We start from the raw sequence: 26,629 nt of genomic DNA on the forward strand, positions 1-26,629 counted from the left end.
TATAGCGGCAGGGAGTGATTCAGCACATTTTTAGAAAAAAAATCAAAACAGGTCACACCAATGCTCCCAAATATGTTATGAGGTCTCATAGATTAATTTTCGGGCACATATGCGACCAAAATGGTCGCAATTTCAAGCCCTGTCATAGCAAATAAAAAATAAATCAGTTATTAGAAATGAGTTAATAAATCTGTTATGTTTAATCTGTACCTTAAGCATCTTCACTGTAAGAAAAACACTTCAGCTACAAAAGTCCTTCAGTCAAGCGCAGTGAGGGATTTTCTCCTTTTGTTGTTTGATTAATAATAAGCAGGGATATTGCGTGCTGTCACTTTAAGAATAGTGCGGCTCTGATATGTTTTCTCTTTCACATGTCTTTTGATTTTCAACTTGTTTAATCACATAAATGAGGGTTAATATGAATAATCACTAAACACCGCGCTCTGAAACAAGTGTGCATATATTTGACCATTAAAGGGTTCACATTAAGATGGCGTTAGATGTGTGTGCTCTGCTCGTCTCCAAGCCTGTCCGAGGCTAAGCACGGCGTACATCGCACACACAAGAGCATGTGCTTTTCGCGCTTTTAAAAATATGGATGATGCGCATTCTGTGCTGCAAAAGTTGCATTACAGCATATGCTTTTTAGTCATTTTCATGTGAAACTGAGATTTGCAAAGCAACAAATGTGGAAAAAACCTGAAAATGGGGGGGGGGGGGTATATATGCTGGAATAATTGTTTATCTCGATGAACGCTTTTTCATAATTGTTTGAAGCCAAAATCGAAATCGAGACCAGATTTTCAAATAATTGCACAACCCTACATTGCGGTGGACGATGGCATCATAGGGCTATTTGTTATTTTAGCATCGAGCAGCGCTTATAATAAAAAAAAGTTCACCAGTTTTTATTTACATTTTAGTTTTAATAACTTGATATATTGTTGTGAACATCTTTTTTTAGGTCTATGCATTTTTTAAAATTTTTTTTATTTTAATGTCTATTTAGTTCTTTTAAGTTTAACTTAAAAAATTACACAGTCTCTTTTGACATTAAGTAACGTAATTAGTATTATAATCAATTGTAAACCAGCTGCTATTTAAGCAGATTCATACATTACATTTTTTGTTAAAAGCTATTAAGATGGATACAAGAATTATTAAATTATTATTATTATTATTATTAACAGTGTTACTACTACTACTACTAATAATAACAACATGCATATTAATAAAATTATTCTGTATAAATTGGCTCCACTGGTTGTCAGACTCTTAATCAAATACCTTGTATTAGTTGTTAAATAATAAATTAAGAACAAACACTTGTTGCTCATTTCCGAATCATCTGAGAATGAATTGTGATGCATCAGTGAATCGCTTTGTTCAGAACAGGGGTCCATTCTTCATACATGGATTACTCCGTTAGCTGTATTTCATAAGATGCAGGATAGTTTCCTTCTTCAAAACTAACCCAAGAGTTGTTATCATAGTAACAGGCCTGCAAACTCAAACCTGCTCAGGAGAAGTTAATTTCCAAAAACAGGACTGTGTCATTTTCAAGTGAAGGTGACAGTGACTGCACGTACCGACGGAATGCCCCAGATTTTGTACAATTTCGCTGACTCTCACTGACAATTTATATTTTTTGTGAAGAAATAAATATGCACACCACTTTTTAAATATAACAATACTTTTTTTAGTGAAATTTGATTTTAAATGGCCAGTTTTGCTTTATGCCACAGGATTAAGAAACTTGAATACTTTCATGTAAAAAAAAAAAAACTTTAAAAGTAAAATCTAAATAGATAGATAAATAAATAAAAAAAAATTTAACAATAGCCTACTTTTCAATTCAATTCAGCTTTATTTGTATAGCGCTTTTACAATGTAGATTGTGTCAAAGCAGCTTCACATAAATGGTCATAGTAACTGGAACAGTGTAGTTCAGTTTTTAGTGTTTAAGTTCAGTTCAGTTCAGTTTAGCTCAGTTCAGTGTGATTTAAAATCATTACTGAGAGTGCCTACTATACTTATACCTATACAGTCGAAATAACAGAGCGATCTCCTCTACATTCTCATCCAACCGTATGAGCTCTGTCGGAAGCTCTGCGAGAGGCTCCATGAGATCCGCGAATTAAATAAAATACCCAGAAATCATGGAGACGAGAGTGAATTAAAAAGAAAAGATTGCGAGAGGCACAGTGCTATTCTCATCGTTACATTTGTTAGGTTAGATCAGTGGTCACCAAACTTGTTCCTGGAGGGCCGGTGTCCTGCAGATTTTAGCTCCAACCCTAATGAAACACTCCTGAACAATAGACTAAAATATATGGACGTAGTATACGTGACGTCACCCATAGGTTTCTGAAGAAAGCCACAATTAGGTGCGGCCAACCGTCACCATTTTGTTTGCGCGTCATCGCACCCATGACGGGATATACAAACAAGGGCAAAGAGGCGGAGAGTGAGCGGAGCTACAGACACCTGCTGGCATTTTGCTTGAACCTGATTTAGACACACTTTACTTTAGGAGAAACGCTTAATACTTTATTACCTGCGACTCGTTTGTGTTCTGACCACATGTGCTTGGCTGTACACTATCAATAAAGTGTTTAGTCTTTTAAAAACACTGCTGTAACACATTGAGCCACTAAACATTGTTCTAATGACGTTTTTCAACAGGAGGAAAACGCAAACTACTTCCAAACACTTCAGATATAGTCTGTGTTAGTAAATGCAAGACTATTGATGAAATCCAGGTATAACAATGTATGACAACGCTTCAGATGACTGATCTACAGCCCACAGCTAATCAATCTGTCAGATTCTGGAGTGCTTTACAGCTCTAAATATAAATATAAACTATAAATGATCTCAAATAAAACAAATACATTTATAGAGATGATATATAAGTATATACATTTACTCACATGGGAAATGGAGGCCATGTGAATGGTTGAGCACAATTAAGTGCACACAGCATGCCATGCCATCTAATAATTGTAGGATACAAGTCCAAAAGGCAACTGACAGTTCAAAGCCACATAAAACAACACAGAAATATGATGAATATGTCGAGTTCAGGGACTAATCTGCAGGATTCAGCTGAGGTGACGTGACAGAGACCAGCGAGACCTAGCTGTCAATCAAGTGGCCACACCCTTAATTATGCAAACTTAATATAACTTAATATAAAGGAAACAGATGTAATATTAGCTGTATTAACCAAAATCTTTTTTGTACCAGGCTGTAAACACCTTTTTTTCTGCTGTAAAGTTGGCCATTCTAACAGTGGGTTCAATTGAAATTTGCTCTATTATGGAGCCAGGAGCGGCCAGGACTAGCAGAATTTTGATGAATTGCAGTTTAAGTTACTTCCATATTGGCTTCCTGAGGGAGAGCGGGAGGTTGCCGCTAGTCCTGAACAAGCTAATCAAGGTCTTACTATGTACACTTAAAACATACAGGCAGGTGTGTTGAGAAAAGTTGGAGCTAAACCCTGCAGTGACACCGGCCCTCCGGGACCAGGATTGGTGACCCCTGGGTTAGATGAACAGCAGAGTAAAGATCTCAAGTGCACATGCCCGTCTCTCGCATTGAGCTGCTGTGAGGTTGTCGCCGTCCTCTCCTGTCGCTGGGGTCACAGCAGGGTCGGATTAATGTAAGGGCAAGGTGAGGCTGAAGCCCTAGGGCCCAAGGAAGAAGGTGGACCTTGATTGGCTGAAGAAAGCGTTTTGCTTTCTCTCATCGATAATGTGAAGCATTCCTTTCAGAATTCCTCTTCAGTGCTAAACTGGGGCTCAGAGTTTCTACAGCCCGATCAGAATATTGAATAGCCTTTTTTGGTCACCCATAAGGGTCATCAGATGTCCCAATTTTCCCAGGATAGTCCCTTATTTTGGCACTACCGCAAGAACCGTCCAGTCAAAGGTAGGCTAACCAAGCTCGCCGTAGAACAAAAAACTAAATTCAAACAGTCTCCATCGTTGAAACACTTTAACATGTAGTAAAAGAAGCTGGGATAGGCGGAATCATACTAAATGGACTCATAACTTAAGCGCTGTCTCGGCCGCGCGGCGGTTACGGCTGGACTCAAACCAGCGCGAGCCCACACAATCCTTCCATCACACAATATAACAGAGACAGCTTGCGAACAAATCAAATAGGCTACACAAGCAGTTATCAAAATATCCATCGTTGCGCAGCATCTATCTTAAGTAAATGCACTACTTTACAATATGCTTTACAGTAAGTCTGACTGAACCAGTTAGATAGCGAACTTTTTATAAATGTTTGTTCTGCCCCTTTTATGAACACGACAGTAAAAATATGGAGCGAAATATGAAATATTGGCGCTGACTTTCATTAGACAATATATCTGATGCAAAAAAAATAAATAAATAAAGAAATAAATAATGATAGTTTGTCTGATAATGTTTTTTCCTCTGAACAAAATCTTATTTGTTTTATTTTGGCTAGAATAAAAGCAGTTTTTTATGAACCATTTTAAGGTCAAATTTAATAGCCTCTTAAGCTAATTGTTTTTCAGACTGTCTACAGAACAAACCATCATTATACAATAACTTGCCTAATTACCATAACCTGCCTAGTTAATCTAATTACCCTAGTTAAGCCTTTAAATGTCACTTTAAGCTGTATAGAAGTGTCTTGAAGAATATTTAGTCAAATATTATTTACTGTCATCATGACAAAGAGAAAATAAATCAGTTACTAGAGATGAGTTATTAAAACTGTTATGTTTAGAAATGTGCTAAGAAAATCTGTTCTCTGTTAAATAGAAATTGGGGAAAAAATAAACAGGGGTGCTAATAATTTAGAGGGACTAATAATTCTGAAATCAACTGTGTGTGTGTGTATATATATATATATATATATATATATATATATATATATATATATATATATATATATATATATATGTGTGTGTGTGTGTGTGTGTGTGTGTGTGTGTGTGTGTGTGTGTGTGTGTGTATATATATATATATATATATATATATATATATATATATATATATATATATATATATATATATATATATATATATGTATATATAAACACACACCCACACACACACGCACAGTCAAATAGCTATTAACTTATTAACTATTAACTTTTTTTTTTTGGTGGGGCCAGAAAAATCAGAACCACTGGCCCGATCGGGCCAGTAGAAAAAATCCTTAGCGTTGAACCCTGATATAGTTTGTATACATCACTTTAGACAAACTATACATTTCGAGAATGAAGTGCGGCTGCGGCTGAAAAACAATGTTATGGCATTGCAAATGGTGAAGGCACATCGCATGTCACTTCAGGAAGAGGCGTGAATTAATTTAGCTAAACTGTGGCATGGTCATCTTGCGGAAATATTACCAACAACCCATCAGGGAAAAAACACCCTATGCCGGTTTTTAAAAAGAATCAGTCAATATTTTCGTTTTGTAATATAAATTAATTATTTAAGTGAAAATAATTTAGGGCAGTCCTATTTGTTTTATTCATTTTATTTAGTTTATTCTGCTCTTCTGTGCTAAACACTGCAGGTGCGTGAAAATGCTCTGTTGTCTTGTTCTATTATTAATATGCTAGCATATAAAAATAAATCATTATTTTAAAATGCAATATTTAATGTGTAAGACAAAAAATAGGCACGTCAATTTGTTTAATATAAAATTAATAGTAATCTGACCCGTTAACCGTTAATAACCGATTAATGAGCGGCGGTTGTCGGTTAGCAAAATTAACCGAAATGAGCATCCCTAGAAGCAACGCGTTGATAATAACAGATAATTATATTAGATTAAAAACCCGTAAAGTTTTTGTTTAGCGCGTCACGTGTGTAGGTCAGTTTGGTGTGTGTGTGTATGTGAAGCGAAGAAGGAGAGAGAAAAGAGGAGCGCTTTTTTCGGGTCCTCGTTCATTCACCGGCTGCAACTAAAAGAATTAACTCCGAAACTAATATTATTCGGCCCTGGAGTAATAAGTAAATCTCCCAGCTATCTCTAACACAACAAATAGACAGAGCAGGAAAGGCTTTCATATGTAATATTTTTTCCTGAGGCGATTTAAAGCAAAATACATAATGGCACTCAATCAAACCTATCTACAATGATAAGGATAATGGTTACTTACTGAGTTATTAGCGCAGAGCAATACCACGTGAGGAAAGGACGGACTTTGAAGGAATAATCAGTGTGAGGAGAGATCCATGAACAAGTCTGAACATGTTCCGCCCACGCGTGCGCGGCAACAATTACGTAATTTATCGGCTTAATTTAGACATCGGATCGATAACGATAATCCTAAAAATAAATTCTTCTTTTAACATTTACAATGCTTCCAAATTGCATTGTTAATCTTTTTAAATCAGTTTTATCGATTAAATTCTGTAAAGCTTCTGACCATGACATGTCAGCACTAAATGGTTTTAGGAGACATATTCAAGGGATTAGATACTACATCACTTATTCTTTTAGGTAAGGAGAGATCTCGATTTAAGTATCATTCTAAGAGGGAAAATGTGCTTTATGCATTACAAAGCTTCAAGAATCAGAATCAATATCGGCTGATCACCATGACAAGGAATCGGTACTCTGTATCGGCTGTAAATATCCTCAGAGCATTCCTAGCTGTAATCTAATAATAAATAACTTCAGATATTTAAATCTGATTGCACAATCTTGTTTGAAGATCCAAAGTCAGAGATCAGTTATAATAATTAAAAGGCCCAGGATCTGCCAAACCACCTTACATCTAGGCCTGTCACAATTAAATAACTCCTGTTGTGCGATAAATTCACAGAAATCATTGTGATAAATTATTTAAAAGTATGTTATGCCACTGCGTAATGCTTATGCAGCGAAATAATAATGCAAATTAGGACAATTCTTAAAGCTAAATATAAAATGTAAAGCCTAAAATAAACAGATAATAGAAATAAATAGAAATGACATGTTCCTGGTCCAACTGTACTTAATTCATTTATAGTCGGCATGAACCGGAAGCTGTGACTGTTTTTAATTTTCACTTTGTCGTTTTGTGACGCAGTTCTAAGAGAAATTAAATATTACATGAAAAAGTGGGCGTGGCTTGTTTTTTCTGTTTCAAGCTGATTGGATGTAGTAAAGTAGTTCAGGAAAAGAGTTTAGAGAGTTATTACAACATAACAGACTCCTCCTCATCCAGGGTCTCTGCAGATATCACAATGTCAAATTTAAGACCTTTTAAGACCTTTTTAAGACCATTAAGTATTAAATTTAAGACCTATATCGCAATATCAAAAACACGCGAGAGAAAATGTAAAAGCACAAAATTAGGGGTAAAATAAAGTTATTTAAATTGAACAGTACTAAAGTCAGGTTAAATGCGCCATTGAACTACAGAAAAAACAAACAGATTTATACTTTCACCTGGCACCGCATCGCACAACTCATGAAACGGATTAAGGCTTTTATACTTGACACGTTAACCATTGAGATATTTTTTTTTTTAAATGACAGGGGGGTCCAAAAAAAACAAAGTAAAATCAGACGAATAAAAAGATAATCATTATCATTGAAGATGTTTTTGAGGGCCTCTTTTTTTTGTTTTAACAAACATCCCTCAGAGTTTTTCCAAAGTTTTACAAAAACGTTCCTCCTTTCCTATGGCTGTTGCAATTTCTAGACAATAATTATTGGTCATTCTGGCAAGCAGAAATGTAACCGTGATAGAAAATAGGCAAAAACTTGATTAGGTATTATAGCTTACAGTACTATTCACTCTTCAAATAAATCCCACTATCAATCTTATTTTATCACTAAAATAAAGTGAACTAGTGTCTGCTGCACAGTGTTTTGTGAAGTTCAGTAAAGTACTTCAATTACTCTGTTGTGGAAATACTATAGTTGCTATGGTAACTCAACAAGTGTATTAAAAACAAACTACCCAGCGCTTTAGTTTTTTTTTACAATATAGGGTATATTTTTCTACAATTCAACACACTTTACTGTAGTAAAACTACACTGTATTTCATTTTATCAGTTCACTATTCTTAATACTACAGTATGCTGAAGCATCTCTGGAAAAGCACGAAAGGAGTCTGGCACAGCGAGAGCAGATAATTCACACGCGAGCAGCCAGTGTTTTGAGAGTTCGCAAGCAGTTTTGTCCATGAACAAAGAAAACTGGCGCGTGAGCAGAGATTTGCTCTCTCGTATTACAGCGCTCCCGACTTATAAAAACTGCGCTTTCGACATTTGTCAGGGAAATAGCGGCATACTCTGCCAGCCGAAATCATGTCACGCGCACTCAAAGCGAACTCCTGCAAACACAGCGATGACGTCACATTTGCCGCGCGCACATACCGCAAATTACAATTGGACTAGTGAAATAAAGAACTACAACACCCCAAAAACAAAGCAACAACAAAAAAAGAATTTAAATGAGCATTAGATGTAGCGTTACATGGACATCGCAAAAATAAGACCTGTGCAAAAATATTTAAGACCTAGAACAGCAAATTTAAGACTTTTTAAAGACATAAATTTAGATTTTTTAATTTAAGACTTTTAAATACTTTTTAAGACCCCGCGGGGACCCTGTCATCCACCATTTCTGTTTGTTGTCAAAACTGACAGCTGGAGGGGTGTGGTAAAGTATGTTAGACACGCCCAGTACCTCAGACAGACCTAAACTGAGAATTAAACTGAAAACAAACAGGAAGTGCATTTTCAGATTTTAATTTTAGATTACAAGGGGGCAAACTATTTTGTTTTTCTCTTAATGACATGCATAGATGAGTTGTTTCACCACAAAACTAGGAAAGTGAGCTTCATGTGTACATGAAGCGAGGTACGAAGAATGGACCCCAGGCCATTACCAATGTGTCTGTTTGTGTGTATATATATGTGTGTGCGTGTTTGTGCAGTTACCTGGTGCGTGAGAGTTGATTGTCTCTCCCTCGTTGTCGGACGAAGCCGTTAAGGGAGATGATGAAGACGAGTGCGCTGTGATGTCACTGTCGCTGGTGCTGCTGTCCTGGAGCACGTCTGGTTTGCGTCTGGCCGCCGCCTCCCTCTTTTGCCGCAGCTGCCGCATGCGCTGCTTCTGCCTCTGGCTGCGCGGCCCTCGAACCCGCACTCGTCCATTCACCTGCTTCTCTTGGCATCGGTTCTTCTTAGCCGCCATTGCGACAGTGGATGTGTCGCTCTCTGAATGAGAGCGCCGCGACTTCCTGCCAGCTGTTTGAGTGGGTGCAGCTACTTCCTCTGCAGATGACAGAGTATCAGAGTCTCCAAGATGACCCGAAGACGAAGGCGACCGAAGACACACTGAAGAATCGCTGTCTTCCTGTGGGCCCGACTGGGTGGAGCTCGGGGGCGGAGCTGTTTCCTGTGGCTGCCCAGGGGCGGAGTCTCTGTGGAGCTCCTTTAGTAAGCAGGGCATTGAGAGCAAGCCGGGCGCTTGTTTGTCAGGACTCTGCGAGCTGATTGGGTCCTCGCCTGCCGGAGAGCTGGTGGGCGTGGTCTCTTGTCTCAGTGGCATGTCCTGCTCCTCTGCTGTGGCCCCGCCCTCTGAGGGGCATTCAGGGAGCTCGTTGGCCTTCTGGGCATCAGTCATCTCTGAAGGGCGGGGCCAGGGGTGGAGACTCTGAAGTGGCAGTTGTTAGTCGATAAACGGGGGCGGCTGACCTGGAAAAGAAGAAGAGGGTCAATTTAACAGATGATTAATAGGGAATTTATTCATTTAAATTGTTAGTTACATTTCCTATGACTATAAGCACTGCACCACCTTCATTTTAATATGGAAATTAAGTTTTAAAGATAATAGAGTGGAGGAACTATGATGTAATTTTGCATGCAAAAACCCGAAAGCGAGTTAGCATTTTAGCAGTTTCAGTTCCCTCGCCCCAAAGTCAACAGACAAGGCAGGGCTCAAAATTAACCTTTTTGCTTGGTAGCACTGGTGCTCCTAACTTTAAAAATTTAGGCGCACCAGCCAAAACATTTTCGCTCCCACCAATTATGGGCACCGTTGCTACAAGGTTTATTTAAACAGATTTACAGATCAACACTAATCAAAACTAACAAGCAAAAATATATATTTGCATGAGTGAGAAAAATATGCAGGGCTCGAAATTGCGACTATTTTGGTCACATATGCGCCCGAAATTTAATCTATGCCTCCTAATATATTTGGTATTAGAGATTTGCGGATGGGCTATTATTTCATCCGCAACCGCATCACAAAACTCATCCTCCGTCCGCCATCCATCCGCACTAACATTTTTGACCAAATTTTAAAACCGCACCCGCCCGCCATCTGCTGACTGAGCTCTTTATTTGAATGGCTAATTCCTTTTTACTATTAAATGAATGTTTCTTTATTGATTATTAGAAAAAAGAGAATGACTTTAATGACATGCAGTTAATTCAAACGTGCAAGTCAAATCCAGCATTAATTGACGCTTTGAAGTGACGCTAAACAATACGAGGACGTGCCGTTTCACTTGATTCAATTCCTCGGTCCTTGAGTCTTTTCCTTGCGTCCTTCCCTCGCATCCTAAAGGGGTGGAAAGACGAGGAAAGAAAGCAAGGAAAGGAAACGAGGATACACAAAAAGAAATGAGAAGCATAAAGCTCTCAGAATATCAGCAGTGAACTCCGTCTCCAATTGGCGCACAGGGACAAAAATAAATAAATAGCCTAAATTAAACGCACTGTACTGTACATTTTAATTATTATTGTAGCCTAATAGAAAACGCATTTTGACACATCATTTCAACATTCAGACGAGAGCGCCTGGCCTCAATGCGCCCTGCTGCGCTGAAGGAGCGCTCGCTCGCAGCACTTGTTGTTGCTGGAATGCATAGAATTCTCTTGGCAAGGTGCTGTAGACGTGGGAATGACTGGCCTTGTTTCTCCTAAAAGGAAAGTAGATTTTCCTCTGCTGATCCGTCTATACGGAAGTTTGTAAAGGAATACTTCTGTACTTCATCCAGAATTAGTGTATCCGATTCCTCCTCTCATTCTGTGAAGTCAGTTCTAGGCTTTTTCGTTGGTGCGCCAGCTATGTGTACAAAAACAGTACAACCGCCCACCACCCGCCCGAGTTTAATTAAAATGTTATTTTTCGTCACGTCATCCGCCCGATCCGCGGTTTATCCGCGGATTCCGCGGCTGTAACCGCCATCCGCGCATCTCTATTTGGTATATATGGGTGTAAGTGCGACCTGTTTAGACTTTTTCTAAAAACATGCTGAATCGGTCTTCCCTACCACTATGTTGGTTCTTTGAGTGATTGACAGCTAAAATGCTTTCCGCTAAAATGAAAACGGCTGAAGAGTGAAAAGTACAGAGGTTTGCAAATCCCACCCAAAGTTAGAAACAATGGCAAACATGACAGCGATTATGTTTTAAATGTTGATCCGCCAGCCGAGATTGAGTGTTTTCAGAGAAGTTCCAGAATCTCGATGCGTTGCATTCACTGCGTGTTTACCGCAAATGTCCTGTACACATCATCGCCAAAGAAGCTCGACTTTAGTTTACACTGAAACTGCAACTCATAACAATAAACGGTATTAAATATTAAATGTAAATCAGTGCATAATGAGAGCATTTAAAATGACACAAACCAAAACCAAAACTTTTAAAGAGCGGTAGAAGAAAGACTTTTCTTCGTTATTAATCTTATTTTTCTATTTAGTTACTGATGACTGCTTTGCAGCTTTCAGCATTGAACTGAACGATTTATTATAATCTTTAGTTTGTTTTGTAGCAGAATATTATTTATTAAATTGACATACATATAAAAACAAGTGCAAAACAAATAATTATTACGTCAATTCTTCATTTGTGTTTGATGCAAAATATAAATGTATTTTTCATACAGTAACAGAATGACTTTTTATAGCAGACAACTAACATTCAAGCACATTCAGAACAGCACGATCATGAGAAATGTAATTTATTGTTAGTATTATTGTGATCTTCATCATTTATTTTTTATAAGCATTAGACATTCATTTTGGAATTATTGCAAATATTAAGTCAACACAGAATTAGTTAGATAGTTGTTTCTGCTTTTTGTTAGTCCTAATTGATGTTGTTTTCAAATAAATCCCTTAATACACAATTTGCAGTGGTACTCATTCATTTTTGGTGGGTGCTCCTAATTTTTCTGCTGCTGCTAAATTTTTTCCGGTGCTCCTAAATATTTGATATTTTATTATCCTAAACATTTAATTTTATTTATTTGAAGAACTTACTGAACTTCCAAAACAATGCCATATGCTAACCTGAACATGATTGTTGCATGCGTGATCCTGCAATGCTATTTTTATCAGTTAACAACTAATGAAGAGATTATATGTGAAAACAGCATCAGGAATTCCTCGGTTAAAGAGCTGCAGCGAGAAGATGCATGGATTATACCGTATGTGCTGAGCAACACTGCAACTATGATGCCTATGAGGTTTCCTTGAACATTCAGCTAATTTCATGACCTGTTTTGGTTCATTTAGATGTCATGTTGTATTCATGTATCAGTTAAACCAAACCAGAGTTTGTTTGAGAGACACCTTTGAATATATATATACATACATATATATATATATATATATATATATATATATATATATATATATATATATATATATATATATATATATATATATATATATATATATACATATACATATATACATATATATATATATATATATATATATATATATATATATATATATATATACACACACATATATACACACATATATACATATATATATATATATATATATATATATATATATATATATATATATATATATATATATATATATATATACATACACACACACACACACACAAACAAACAATAAAAATAAAAATAAGAGTACTAAGACTGTTACGGGGTGGTTATCCCCAAGGGGCTCACAATGAACATATATTAATATGGATGGAATTATTAGATACAAAAGTACTATTTTATTTATTCTTTTAAACTATTTACAATATACTTAAGCGTAAATAACTACTACTGTACGAATACAAAAGGAATACCAGAATTCAGTACATACTTTCAGTATTACCTTTGCTTGAAAAGACCTCATCTAATCCTGTTTATATGAAATAAGCTGCTGCTCCTGAGCAGGTTTGAGCTAACAGAAGTGTTACTATGACAACAATTCTCAGATGAGTTTTGAAGAACGAAACAATCCTGGATCATGTCAAATCGTCAATAACCAAATCCAGTTAATTGAGTATCTACACACACAGAACGGACCCCAAGACAGCATCTGTATAAATGCAATGTTTTTGTAGATTTTGTAGTTTGTTTACACAGATGTGAGTGAATAGATTTTTTTGTAAGTAAACCTAAATTATGCTAATCACAAATGCATAACAGTAACTCCATGATTTTTGGCAGTCAATGTGCATAATAAAGAGTGTTTTTATACCATATATAATGATCACACAGAAATATAACAGTAAGAGTGTACACTTTACAAAGCTTTAAATGTGCAATGTTTATACATTACAGATAAACAAATTTAAAATATGTCTGTCACATACTAGCTTTTCCAATTAGAATTAATGTGACATCTGCAGATGTACAAGACAGTAATTATGACCTATTTTATTTATTTAGTAACATATTAAACTATTAAAATATTAGAAATTAAATGTGTTTAACATAAACATCTTACCGCCATTAAGTACTTTTATTAGTGTAGAACATTAACTGAAGAGTTCAGATGCTAAAACCTCTAAATGCCATCTGAAAGTTTCTTCCAAACTGAGCATTTTTCTCAGGCTTCTGCTGTGTGCAGATTTAGTAAATTGACTTTAAATGGCAACAAATATGCTCCTCATGTTGTCTTTTAAGTGAAATAACTGAACAAATATAGTAGACTGAGAAAAATGCTCATTTTAGAGGCACATTTCACATGGCAACTCTTCAATTATAATAAAAACTTTAGCTATATGATCTCAGATGAGCTATCAAAAGGAGAATTATAGTGACATTTGCGGATGCATGAGCCGGTAATTATGGCTTATTTATTTAGTAACATGATAAACGCCAAATTATGTAAATTTTATATATCTGTGTGTAGGAAATATGGCATTCTTATTAGTGAAAGCCATATATTAACATTACATCTTATTGTCAGAAAGTACTTTTGGTTTAAAATATAAATAGAAGAGTTCAGATGCTAAATCCTCCAAATGCCATCTGAAATTTTCCTCTAAAATGAGCATTCTTTTCAGGTTCCTGTTTGTAAGTTTGATCAATTTACTTTAACTGCAACAAATCTGCTCTTCATGTTATCTTTTAAAAGGAAATAAATGAACAAACATAGGAGGCTGAAAAAAAAATGCTCAGAGAGGAACATTTTAGAGGCAAGGGAAGTTTATTTATATAGCACATTTCATACACAGTGGCAATTCAAAGAGCTTTACATAAACAAGAATAAAAGAGACAAGTGTAAAAAATATAAAAACAAATAATAAAAATAAAAATTATAAAAATAAGAATAAAAAAGATAAAAATGTGTTTAAAATATGTTATAAGATAATGAAAAAGAAAAGAAAAACATAAAAGTGTGATCTGTCGGACACAGCACAGTGCACAGAGGGCAACTACTCCATTATAACAAAAACTGCCCCAATATGATCTCAGATCAGCTATCAAAAGAATGTGACATTTGCAGATGCCTAAGACTGTAATTATGGCTTATTTATTTATTATATATTTGTGTATATACAGCGGGCAAGAAACACACTATTTTTATTAATAAAAAAGCCATATATTAACATTACATCTTATTTACAGAAAGTACTTTTATTAGTTTAGAGCATTAACTAAAGAGTTCAGATGCTAAATCCTCTAAATGCCATCTGAAATTTTCCTCTAAAACTAGCATCCTTCTCAGGCTCCTGTGTGTAAGCTCAGTAAATTCACTTTAATAGCAAGAAATATGCTCTTCTTATAGTTGTCTTTTAAGAGAAATAACTGAACAAACATAGGAGTCTGAGAAAAAAACTCATTTTAGAGACACATTTCAGACGGCAACTTAAATTATAACAAAAACTGTTGCAATATGATCTCAGATCAGCTCTCAAAAGGAGGATTAAAGTGACATTTGCAAATGCATAAGATGGTAATGATGGCTTATTTATTACATTTGTGTATACATGCCTGGCAGAAAATATGACATTCTTATTAGTGAAAACCATATATTAACATTATATCTTATTGCCAGAAAGTACTTTTATTAGTATAGAACATTAACTGAAGAGTTCAGATGCTAAAACCTCTAAATGCCACATCAGTTTCTTCTAAAATTAGCATTTTCTCAGGCTTCTCCTGTGTGCAGGTTTATTAAATTTACTTTATTGGCAACAAGTATGCTCTTCTTCACGTTGTCTTTTAAGAGAAATAACGTAACAAATATAAGAGGCTGAGAAAAAAGCTCAGAGGAACATTTCAGATGGCTAACTCTTTAACTATAACAAAAACTGTACCAATATGATCTCAGATCAGCTATCAAAAGGAGAATTAAAGGGATATTTGCAGACATATAAGCCAGTAATTATGGCTTATTTATTCAGTAACTCGATGATAAACTTCAAAATGTGAATTAATGTATTTGTGTATATACACCTGGCAGGAAAAATGACATTCTTATTGGTGAAAGCCATATATTAACATTACATCTTATTGCCAGAAAGCACTTTTATTAGTATAGAACATTAACTGAAGAGTTCAGATGCTAAAACCTCTAAATGCCCACTGAAATGTTCCTCTGAAATAAACATTCTCCATGCTCCTGTGTGTAAACTCAGTAAATTCATATTAACGGCAACTAATATGCTCTTCAAATTGTGCTTTAAGTGAAATAACTGAACAAACACAGGTATCTGAGAAACATGCTCATTTTAGAGACACATTTCAGAGGCAAACTCTTCAATTATAACAAAAGCTGTAGCAATATGATCTCAGATATCAGCTATCAAAATGAGTTTACAATAAACACACTGGAAGCTTCCTATAAGATCTGAAGATCATCTCAGATTCATTAAGACAGCAATTGTAACACCATTAACGCTTTCTGGTGACCATCAGTTGTATTTTAATATGAATTTCTACAGCATTAAAAACGTTAACTGACTGCTAGTTGTTCGCGCGGTCACTGAAACACGAACCGCGCGCAACACGAACGCGCTTCAGACCGGTATCGCGCGCGCGCTCTAATCATATCGCAATGCGTGCAAACAGCGAACAGCAATTAATAACGCATTTAATGGAGATTATAGATCAGAAACATTACAAAGTCTGATTTGCAATCAGCAAAAATGCAAGCGTATTCTTAAAATCCAGTCAATTTATAAAGCAGCGCGTGCACGCGTGCAGTGCAACTCTAAATCAAATGGAGCGCGCTTACAACACTAAAGTTAAATAACGTAAACAAACGTAAACAAATGTTGCATCGTCTGAATAAAGACTCTGCAGCACACACTCATCCTGCGACACACAGTTGCTGAAACCCCTTCAGTCTGCAAGTTGCTCGAGTGCTCTTTATTCTCGTATTGAGTGAATACAGCACGTCTACATGGATATAATCACGTTTAAACGCGTGAAACCGGGACAGGTTTGGGTCTAAACTGCAGTACAGGCTCAAAATGGAAGGGCGCAGTGCCGAGCGCGCTCACTAACCGACGACAACAGCTTACCTGGAGCAAATCTGTCCTCATGTGTGTGTCCTCTGGAGCATCTCAGGCGAGCAGCACCATATTCGCGAGGAAAATCTGGAGTTTGGTGAAATTTAGTGGGGTAACTGCGGTGTATTCTTGACTTTCCGACCGCTTTAGCGCAGTTTGCTAATTTAAAATGTCCCCACTAGCCGTCGCTGGAACAAATGTCTAACCGTCATTTCCGCTGCGGCGGCGGCGATGAGGAAAACAAAAGGCGCCACCACGTGACTCGGAGAAGAATTGAGTTTATTGCAAAAGGCACATGTTAGAAGTCACATTAAATAACACGAACAATTATTTATTATCATTTTTATTAAAGATTTAAAGTTATCTAGATAGAGTGTTCATAAAGTCCACCTTCTGCTCCAGCTGAGCATCCAGGGCAGCCTTAAAATAAAACACAATTTAAGAAATAGTCATTGAACTGTAAAAAAAAAAAAAAAAAAAAAAAAAAAATATATATATATATATATATATATATATATATATATACACACATACATACATACATACATACACACATACACACACATCCACGCACGGACACACAAAATTATATTATGTTTTTAAAACTAAATAATGCTAATATACATTCATTTTCTTTTCGGCTTAGTCCCTTTATTAATCTGGGGTCGCCACAGCAGAATGAACCGCCAACTTATCCAGCCTAAGTTTTACACAGCGGATGCCTTTCCAGCTTTCCAGCTGCAACCCATCACTAGGAAACACCCATTCACACTCATACACTATGGACAATTTAGCCTTTCAAATACACCTATAGTGCATGTCTTTGGACTGTGGGGGAAACCGGAGCACCTGGAGGAAACCCAGGCCAACACACAAACTCCACACAGAAATGCCAACTGACCCAGCCGGGGCTCGAACCAGCGACCTTCTTGCTGCGAGGCAACATCGCTACCCACTGCGCTGCACACTAATAGACACTTTTATATTAAATATATTCATTAAAAATATTAATATATACAAACAAATTATTTTTTTATCCATATATATATATATATATATATATATATATATATATATATATATATATATATATATGGATAAAAAATATATAATCTATATATATATATATATATATATATATATATATATATATATATATATATAGAGAGAGAGAGAGAGAGAGAGAGAGAGAGAGAGAGAGAGCATTTATTTAATATTTATTATATAAAACATGGTACAATTCTTGTAAATTAAAAGTGAAGTGAAAGCAAAAAATTGAAGAGATTACCAGTTCTCTTTTAGCCTCCTCAATTTTAACCCGTGCAAGAGCTGGACTCTGGGGAAAAAAGTACAACAGTAATGGAAATGAGTAAATTAACAATTGAATTTTAAAAGATTAAGCAATGATGCATTTGGACACAAATGTATTTATTTTAGTCAGTAATGGTGTTCTAAATACTGTGCAACTGTACTGTGCTAATATATAAATATATATACATATCTTGACATAAAATTGGGCTACTAATTTTTTAACCATTATTGTAAGTTATTTTGTTGGATAAGCTCCAGATTTGGCTTCAGTACTAACTAAAATAATGTATATGCACAACTATAATATTGTAAAGCTTCCTATAGAAAATATTCATTTAAATGAGAGAATTGTGGGGGGTGTACTCATACATGCTGAGCACTGACTAACAGGTAATAAAGTAGTAAACAGCATTCAGTTTGTGGAACAGAGTGATCGTTCAGGAGCCACATGGGAAGTATGAACAGCAGTGGAAGTGAAACCGAAAGTGTGCACATTATTTAAACAATCATATCGCATTTTAGAGTTATGATTACGACGAGCATGAACTCTTTTGAGTACAGAGGTACACAAAAATGCACGTCAACATGATACACTTGATAGCGCCGACATCAGCGACGCCGAAGAAATAGTAAACCTGCCTAAACTGCTGAAAAGAGCCACGACTGTCCTGTGTAATGAAAAGACGGCCACCCTGTCACTCATCATGCCCAACATGAAGACAGCCATCCATAAAAACCTCTCAGACAGATACACATCAGTTCAGGATTATCTTATAGAACTGCTGATTACCTGGAAATGTGGATTGCACACACAAAAACGCAAGTGACCAAGCAAAGCATTAAGCTCTCACTGTTAAATTCAATTGAATTGAATAATTTCAATAATATTTTATAAGAAGTTTTTAAATTGTTTTATTTCTTCCAGAGACAGTCCTGTTTAATTTATTTTCTTAAAGAAGGTTCAGTTTAACAAGTTGAAACAAAAGAAATACATAAAAAATAGTCTATCATAGTCCGCCCTCTGTAGTAACAGCTCACGTCATGTGTGATTTTGCGGCCGCCAATACATCATTATATGAAGACAGAATGATATTTTAGGGTGAATTGTACCTTATAAATACAGTATGTGACTCTTTTAACAGCATTAGGAGGTATCCATGTCGCTGTGCAAAGTATGTAAATCACTGTGAAGACTTTAAAACTTAGGCTATGTTCGACCCAGTATGCGTGTCAAAAAGCGGACGAGTCTAAAGCAATGACTGTACAACCGAAATGTTGCCAGACGTCTGATTTTGAGAGGATGAGCCATCCTCTATTTCAGCTCCACTCATCTTGGTCTGCTAACATTACTGCTGCTGCAATCTGAACTCACGTGCGACAGCAGGTGGAACGTAGCTCACGTGCAAACAGCTCAACTAATAAGAGTAAACGGACGTCATATCCTAATCAAATCGTCATAATGCCACGATGCATATTGTGACATTTTAGCATCGCAATAAATCATACAACAATAAATCGTTACACCCCTAATATATATATATATATATATATATATATATATATATATATATATATATATATATATATATATGTAAAGAGTTTAGATGCAAAAACCTCTAAACGCCGTCTGAAATTTTCCTCTAAAATGAGCATTTTAGCAAGTTCAGTAACATCAAGAATACTTTTCCTGGTCTTTAAAGTTAAATATCTCAACATAAACAAAGGAAGCTGAGAAAATGTTTTTGCATCTGAACTCTATATATATATAAATATATATATATATATATATATATATATATATATATATATATATATATATATATATATATATATATATATATATATATATATATATATATAATTTTTACATTTAGAATAATGTTTCAACATTTATTACCCCACACATCAAAAACAAAGACACAAGGCCATTTGCCTAGAGCAGGGATCACCAAACTTGTTCCTGGAGGTTCTGCAGATTTTAGCTCAAACCCTAATCAAACACACCTAAAACAAGCTAATCAGGGTCTTACTAGGTATACTTGAAACACCCAGGCTGGTGTGTTAGGGCAAGTTGGAGCTAAACCCACCAGGGCAGCGGACCTCCAGGAACGAGATTGGTGACCCCTGAAAATCATTATATGAATGTACTCACAGGGCTCAGGTCACTAAACGGCTCCAGCTTCTTCTTCAATGGTAGTGTTTCCTCTTTCAGCGCTGCAATTTTCTAAGTATCAAGTTAAAGATCAAAGACAATAACACAGTTATAGTTTATAGCAGTCTATAGGACACATTTGTATTCAGTGCATTTAAAGATACATTTTTTTACATCATATTAGACTAGTTTTTACGTTACAGCAGGTGTGCACTAAAACATCCACAAAACATGCAGTGATGTTATTAATAAAACAGTTTGCCTGGATTACTAAAACAGTTGCACTCATGGATTATTATTGTTTTCCTTTTGGACATGGGTTCAGCATGAATATGGCAAACAATTTACCTCTGATAACTGGAGGATGGCCTGATGGGTAAGAGAATCCTCCATCTGCCGCGAGTCCAGCTTCTCCTGTCACAAACACACAAATACTGTTTGCAAAAAGCTTCATCATAGATATTAACTCGTGTATTGTTATATAACTTTCCTTACGCTGGTGGCTGTTTTTACCCCATTGACTTCCATTAAAATCACATTTTTTGTACAGAAACTCAAAGCTATGTTTGATGGACAGTCTATCCCCACTGAAATTTCAGCCTCCCTATTTCCCTGCTGTGGAGAAAATGAAAGTTAACTCCATTTCTCTTTCTCTCACTGTGGACCTTTGACCTATATACATACACACATATATGTAAATTGTGTATGTAAAGCATCGATAATGCACCGTGATGCAGCACTGAAAATATCAAATTAAACCGAATCGATGGCATGATAATCATAACCGAACCGTGAGACTAGTGTAGGTCCACACTTCTAGTTATCGGTATTCAATTTTGCTTGTATGTGCGTTATGACTCTTAAAGTACTGTTAAACTTGCATTTTTATGAATCACTAAAGAATAATTACAGCTAAAATCCTTTTTATTGTTCTACTGAAGACGTTTTCTTTCTTCAAATATTGTCTACGTCTGTATGTATTGCACTGAGCTATGGATGCTACAATAATGAGGTGGTAAAATAAACTAAATATATATTGCACAAGAATAGCACTGAGAAACAACACAGATACTACCCAAATTGCATCAAGTAATATGGAGGGGGGGGGGGTAACGCCAGCCTAATTTCACCAAGTAGGACATGTTCCTGGATTAACATCTGTGTTGATCCTGAAATACCATTTCTATCAGCCAATCAGAATAAAAGGGATACGTTTACCGTTGATGTTAAGTTTAGGCATACGGTTAGGTTTATGCACTTCTACATGACTGTTATCCAACTATTATTCTCCTCTGACTTTTGTGAACAATTTAATGTTATGGTTGGGTTTAGGTGTTGGGAACAGGTATGCATTACATTTTAAAACAAAAATGATGTTCTATGATCAACATAAATGTTAATCCAGAATTGCATCGTACTTGGCAAAATCCTGACATTTGGGTCAGTAAGTCTCAGAGTATGTGGCTGATATTGGATGGCTTGCTAGTGACTAAATTAACAGCACATTTTTGTTTTCTTTTTAGACTATTAGAAAATGCACCATTAGAGAGGTGTTATTAAAAGAAAGCTAAGATAACCTGTGCAATCTTGTTCCTGCATGCGAGATCTCTGGATTTGTTCCTCATGAAGTCCATGTTAAGAAGCCTTTCCTCTGCCGTAGCTGCTTCCACCTGCTGTATGTGTGTGACCTTTATCAGATCACTAAAAATCAAATTTCACACACACACAAAGAAAAAAAAGTTCATTTAGGTTTCTAGAGTCACTAATAAATTAACAAAGTTGAAAATAAATTAATAAATGAATTAGATGAATAGGCAGACAGACAGACAGACAGACAGACAGATGATAGATAGATAGATAGATAGATAGATAGATAGATAGATAGATAGATAGATAGATAGATAGATAGATAGATAGATAGATAGATAGATAGATAGATAGATAGATAGATAGACAGATAGACAGATAGACAGATAAATGTGTGTTTTCTTACTCCTGAAGCTTCTTCCGTAGAACAACTGCTGCCGTCATTTTCTTCCTAACAGCAGAAAGTTCGCGCTGCAACTTGCGGTCCGTTTTCTCAGCCTCCAGTACATCATTGGTCAGTTTATTGAGTGCGGGCATGTAGCTGGAGAGCCGAGAGGGTTTAATCAGCCACAAAGATCAAAACGCAAGCATCAGATTTAGATTAAATCATCTATTTAAAAAGTCATTTTGTAAAATTAGATCCATACAACAACCAGTTTCAATGTCAAGTTTTTCAGCTTTCTTAGAAATATCTTAGCTTGTGTTCGAAAAGAAGCTCAAATAGGTTTGGATCAAGTGAAGGGTGAGTAAATGATATTCACTCAACACAATGCATTCTGCCCCCAAATAATGTTTTCACGTGTCTATATATCCATTATTCTTTAGTTTACCTCCCAAGTGACGTGTCTCTGAGTTTCAGCACTTCAGCGGTGCCCTCCAGCAATGACAGCAGGTCCACTGTGGGTTTAGAAAGTCCTCCAGTCTGAAGACCAACTCCCTGGAGAAGCACTTCTTGAAGATGAGCTCCTGCCATAGACCACAATTAAGGTAAATTGTTAGATAAGTTACTTCTAAAAAGTAATTAATTACATTATTAAAATTTGATTTAAGTTACTTTTCTTATTACTTTGTCTGAAAAGTAGTTTAATGACTACTTAAAAATCCCTATAAATCTCAACTTGTGAACAATTAAAATTAAACTAGTTTTAAATTGAGTTAAATGGATAGTTCACTCAAAAATGATCATTCTGTTATTGTTTACCTTAGGCTTTACTTGTTTCAAACATTTATGCGTTCCTTTCTTCCATTTAACACAAAAGAGGATATTTTGAAAAATGCTGAAAACCTGTTGAAAACCATTGACTTCTGTAGTATTCAGCCCCAGATAGCACAGACAGCTGTCATCTCTTACCTTATGCTGTGTGCTTCAGGGCCATTTCTCCTCTGTTTTTGAGATGATGTGCATAAGTAATTCTTTAATATGCCTGATATGGTCCAAACACAGTGAATTATGTTTGATCAAAACAAAAGAATAGTGAAATATGAAAACAAGGATCGGTCGCTGTGGCTTGTACAGCACCTCTCATCAGTTGGAAAACACAATAACTTTTGCATAGATTATGGTAGAGACATTTTTCTTTTTTCCTATGATTACAGACATGTGCAGGAACCACCAAAATTAATTACAGCACACTAGACCACACAGAACCTAAAAGGTACACTTTCAAATTTGAGTTTATCAAAAAAAAAAAAAAAAAAAAAGCGCCTCTTTTTTTAGGTGTTTATTATAACACAGACAACATATACAGTTATTTTAAACACTTTCAATAGTGTTTTATGAAAATTCAAAGGGTTTTCTTTAAAATGATACCAAATTTTTACAGAAATCCCAAAATAGCAGCAGAGTTTAAGTGGTCAAACCGGAAGTACGAATTTGCACGAAATAATGCTAAAACAACCAATTTATTACTTTTTAGTGAAATATATGTGTCCTAATAGTGTTTTTAGCAGTGTGGGACACATATACGACTGTCAACAGCTCAAAACATGTGTTTTGGTGTTTCGTGATCCTGTTTATATTTCTTTTTATTCACACTGTAATTAAATAACCGTAAAATGAATAGTAACCCCCTACTTTACTGTTTTTCACTAGATAAGTCAATTACTTACAGTAACTAGTTACTTTGTAATTAATTACACCCAACACTGTCAACCAGCTATAATGAAAACAGGGATTCTTAATTTATTCCACAACCTCTAAAGCACATGTACAGATGAATAATGTTGTTTTTGAACAAATTATGTATTTTTATCCAAAGTGCCTGTATTGGAGTCTCACCATCACTGCTGTACTCCTGCGTTTTCTGCTCGTGGTCCTGGATGAGCAGCTCAGCTTCTCTGCATCTCGTCTCGCTGTTCTGCACAAGCTCATAGAGGATCTCCACTGTCCGCGTGTTCACCTCAAACTCAGGCACTGTCTGCTGACCGAACACCTTCCTCAGCCACTGGGACACCTACAAATATAAGGCATACCGGGGAATTTGGGAATCAAGAGTAGCTATTTATTTAGTTATTTATTTATGTCAACATTTAACCCCATATAACATACAGTTATGGTCAACATTATTAGCCCTTATTTTGTTAGGTTATTATGTTAATTAGCCCATTATTCGTGAAATTTAATTTCTTTTAAAAAATATTCCCCAATGCTAGTTAACAGGGAGATTTAGAGAGCATATTTTAAACATAATAGTTTTAATAACGGTGACACTGTGGCTCAGTGGTTAGCACTGTCGACTCAAGTCCCAGCTTGGAGTTGGCATTTCTGTGTGGAGTTTGCATGTTCTCCCCGTGTTGGTGTGGGTTTCCTCAGGGTGCTCCGGTTTCCCCCACAGTCCTAACACATGTCATGTGCTATAGGTGAATTGGGTGAACTAAATTGGCCGTAGCGTATAAGTGTGAATGAGAGTTTATAGGTGTTTCCCAGTACTGGGTTGCAGCTGGAAGGGCTTCCGCTGTGTAAAACATATGCTGGATAAGTGGGTGGTTCATTCCGCTGTGACGACCCCTGATGAATAAAGGGACTAAGCCTAAAGAATAGTTTTAATAACTAATCTCTAATAACTAATGTCTTTTTCATGATGACAGAACAAAATATTTTACTAGGCATTTTGTAAGATACTAGTATTCACCTTAAAGTGCAATTTATTTTCCAAAATATATATTTATTGGGTTTTGTTTGAACTACAGAACATAACACATAAAAATAAATAAATAATAATAAAATAAATAAAAACTTATTATGAAGTATTGAAACAATAAAGTGCAAGTTAGAGGCTTAACTAGGTTATTATGTTAAAATGAACAATATTGACCTTAAAATTGTTTTTTTGACCTTAAAAAACACTTTTACTCCAGCCAAACAAAAAGAAATAAGAGCAATGCCATGCAAATGTCAACCTTGCCATTAACAAATTAGGTTTTACCGAAATATAGAAACTATTTCTACATGAATTGTGTAGGCTTGTATTTTACAGTGCTTTAAAATACTCAAAAATGTCTCTGTCAGAGTTTTTAAACTATTATATGTAATTTGACAAGGTCACACAAGGGCCAATTTCACATCTGTCACATCAATAACGGAAATCTGTCACATCCATAACCAAGCTTTTCCCTAATAAATGCAAAATTGTTAAATAAAATGAAATCAATCATTTTTGTTCTATAAAGAGCAAACTCTTATCATTTTGATTAGCATGGTTTGTTTTGACTTGAGCAGCTTAGTTCACAAAATTTCTACAAAGTATGTTGTCTACTGTAAACTCTTATACTGTTTTAGTCACATCCGTAACATGTTTATTTTCCTCATTTAAAATATATGAACTGTCTACAGATTGATAGTTTTTCTGATCTCATAACTCTGTGGTTTGAATTTTTAGAAAATATAAGCAGATGTTTCAATATAAAGTAAACATATACTTTCTATGTGGATTTATGTTTTGAGTTTTTACTGCAAATGCCACATCCATAACGCTGGAACTGCTCATAAGACTTTCCTCTGAGGAAAAAATAATATATGAAATACTGTGCAAATGTCTTTTCTTTGTCTGTGAAGCATAATTTGGCATACTTTTGACGACAACTGTATATATAACAACATTTAACAGGGCACCAAGTATTCATTTAGCGAACTAAGTTCATGTACTCCAATACAAATAATTTCATATCCAAAATACATGCTAATGTTTTGTTTACATTAGTTATAAAAGGATGTGATCATTAAGACGTACAAAATCAAACGCACATATATTGAATTAGTTTATACGTCCAGTCTAATACAAATACCAAATACACTTTGTCCATATAAACTTTACATTGAACAGCGGGACGAATGTACACGTTTGAGCATTCTTTGTGTGCATTTTAAACAGATTACATTAGTTTATATTATTCACAAAGATATCAACTCACGATTTTGCTTTTCTCGCACATGTTTCCTGTAAACGTGTGTTGCATGTACGCAAATTTACACCATAAAAACTTCCGAAGGCAACAACTGAAGATCCCGCCAGTAAATTTGTTCTTCTTGTTCCGGGTTCTCAAAGCGCATTCCTCATTGGCTGGCCGAAAGAAAACCGACCAATCAGCGAACAAAGTTTACTTTACGTAGTCACTTGTTTAAAACAAATGACAAATAAGGTAAGCTTTATTCGCTATATTAAAAAATCAGTAGTTATGAATAGCTTTGAGAATGGGGGTCTTTATATGCTACATTTTTGTACATTTAATAATACTGTCAAAATTAAATGGGGCAAAAATGTTCTCAAAAATCCATCCTCAGTCTGGAATTTTATTCCAAATTACATATTTTCTAAATTTGGAGGGCTTAATTTCTAGTAATTCTTATTATTC

At 35.5% G+C, this 26,629-nt stretch overlaps 2 protein-coding genes across 5 annotated transcripts in view; both read right to left on the minus strand.

Moving 5' to 3' along the window:
* The window catches only part of ark2n (arkadia (rnf111) N-terminal like PKA signaling regulator 2n), a 40,547-nt gene extending 23,616 nt beyond the window's left edge, over positions 1 to 16,931 (minus strand). For 3 of the 4 annotated variants that reach the window (XM_087299437.1, XM_087299438.1, XM_087299436.1), the window contains exons 1-2: positions 16,741 to 16,931; positions 8,935 to 9,693 (exon numbers count right to left, since the gene is read on the minus strand). In XM_087299437.1, coding sequence (XP_087155563.1) covers positions 8,935 to 9,622 — 688 coding nt within the window. In that variant the 5' untranslated portion in view covers positions 9,623 to 9,693; positions 16,741 to 16,931. 4 annotated transcript variants of the gene reach the window in all.
* A 60-nt stretch (positions 16,932 to 16,991) lies between these two features.
* On the minus strand, positions 16,992 to 26,294 carry haus1 (HAUS augmin-like complex, subunit 1). Its single transcript, NM_001256249.1, is given in 9 exon segments — positions 16,992 to 17,148; positions 18,017 to 18,064; positions 20,192 to 20,263; positions 20,540 to 20,605; positions 21,769 to 21,892; positions 22,185 to 22,319; positions 22,609 to 22,744; positions 24,057 to 24,231; positions 26,189 to 26,294. Coding segments are annotated over 9 exon segments (861 nt in total). The 5' UTR covers positions 26,234 to 26,294; the 3' UTR covers positions 16,992 to 17,088.
* Positions 26,295 to 26,629: the final 335 nt, after the last annotated feature.

Source organism: Danio rerio, chromosome 21 (assembly GCF_052040795.2).
Source record: "Danio rerio strain M-AB ecotype USA chromosome 21, GRCz13ab, whole genome shotgun sequence".
Lineage (NCBI taxonomy): Eukaryota > Metazoa > Chordata > Actinopteri > Cypriniformes > Danionidae > Danio > Danio rerio.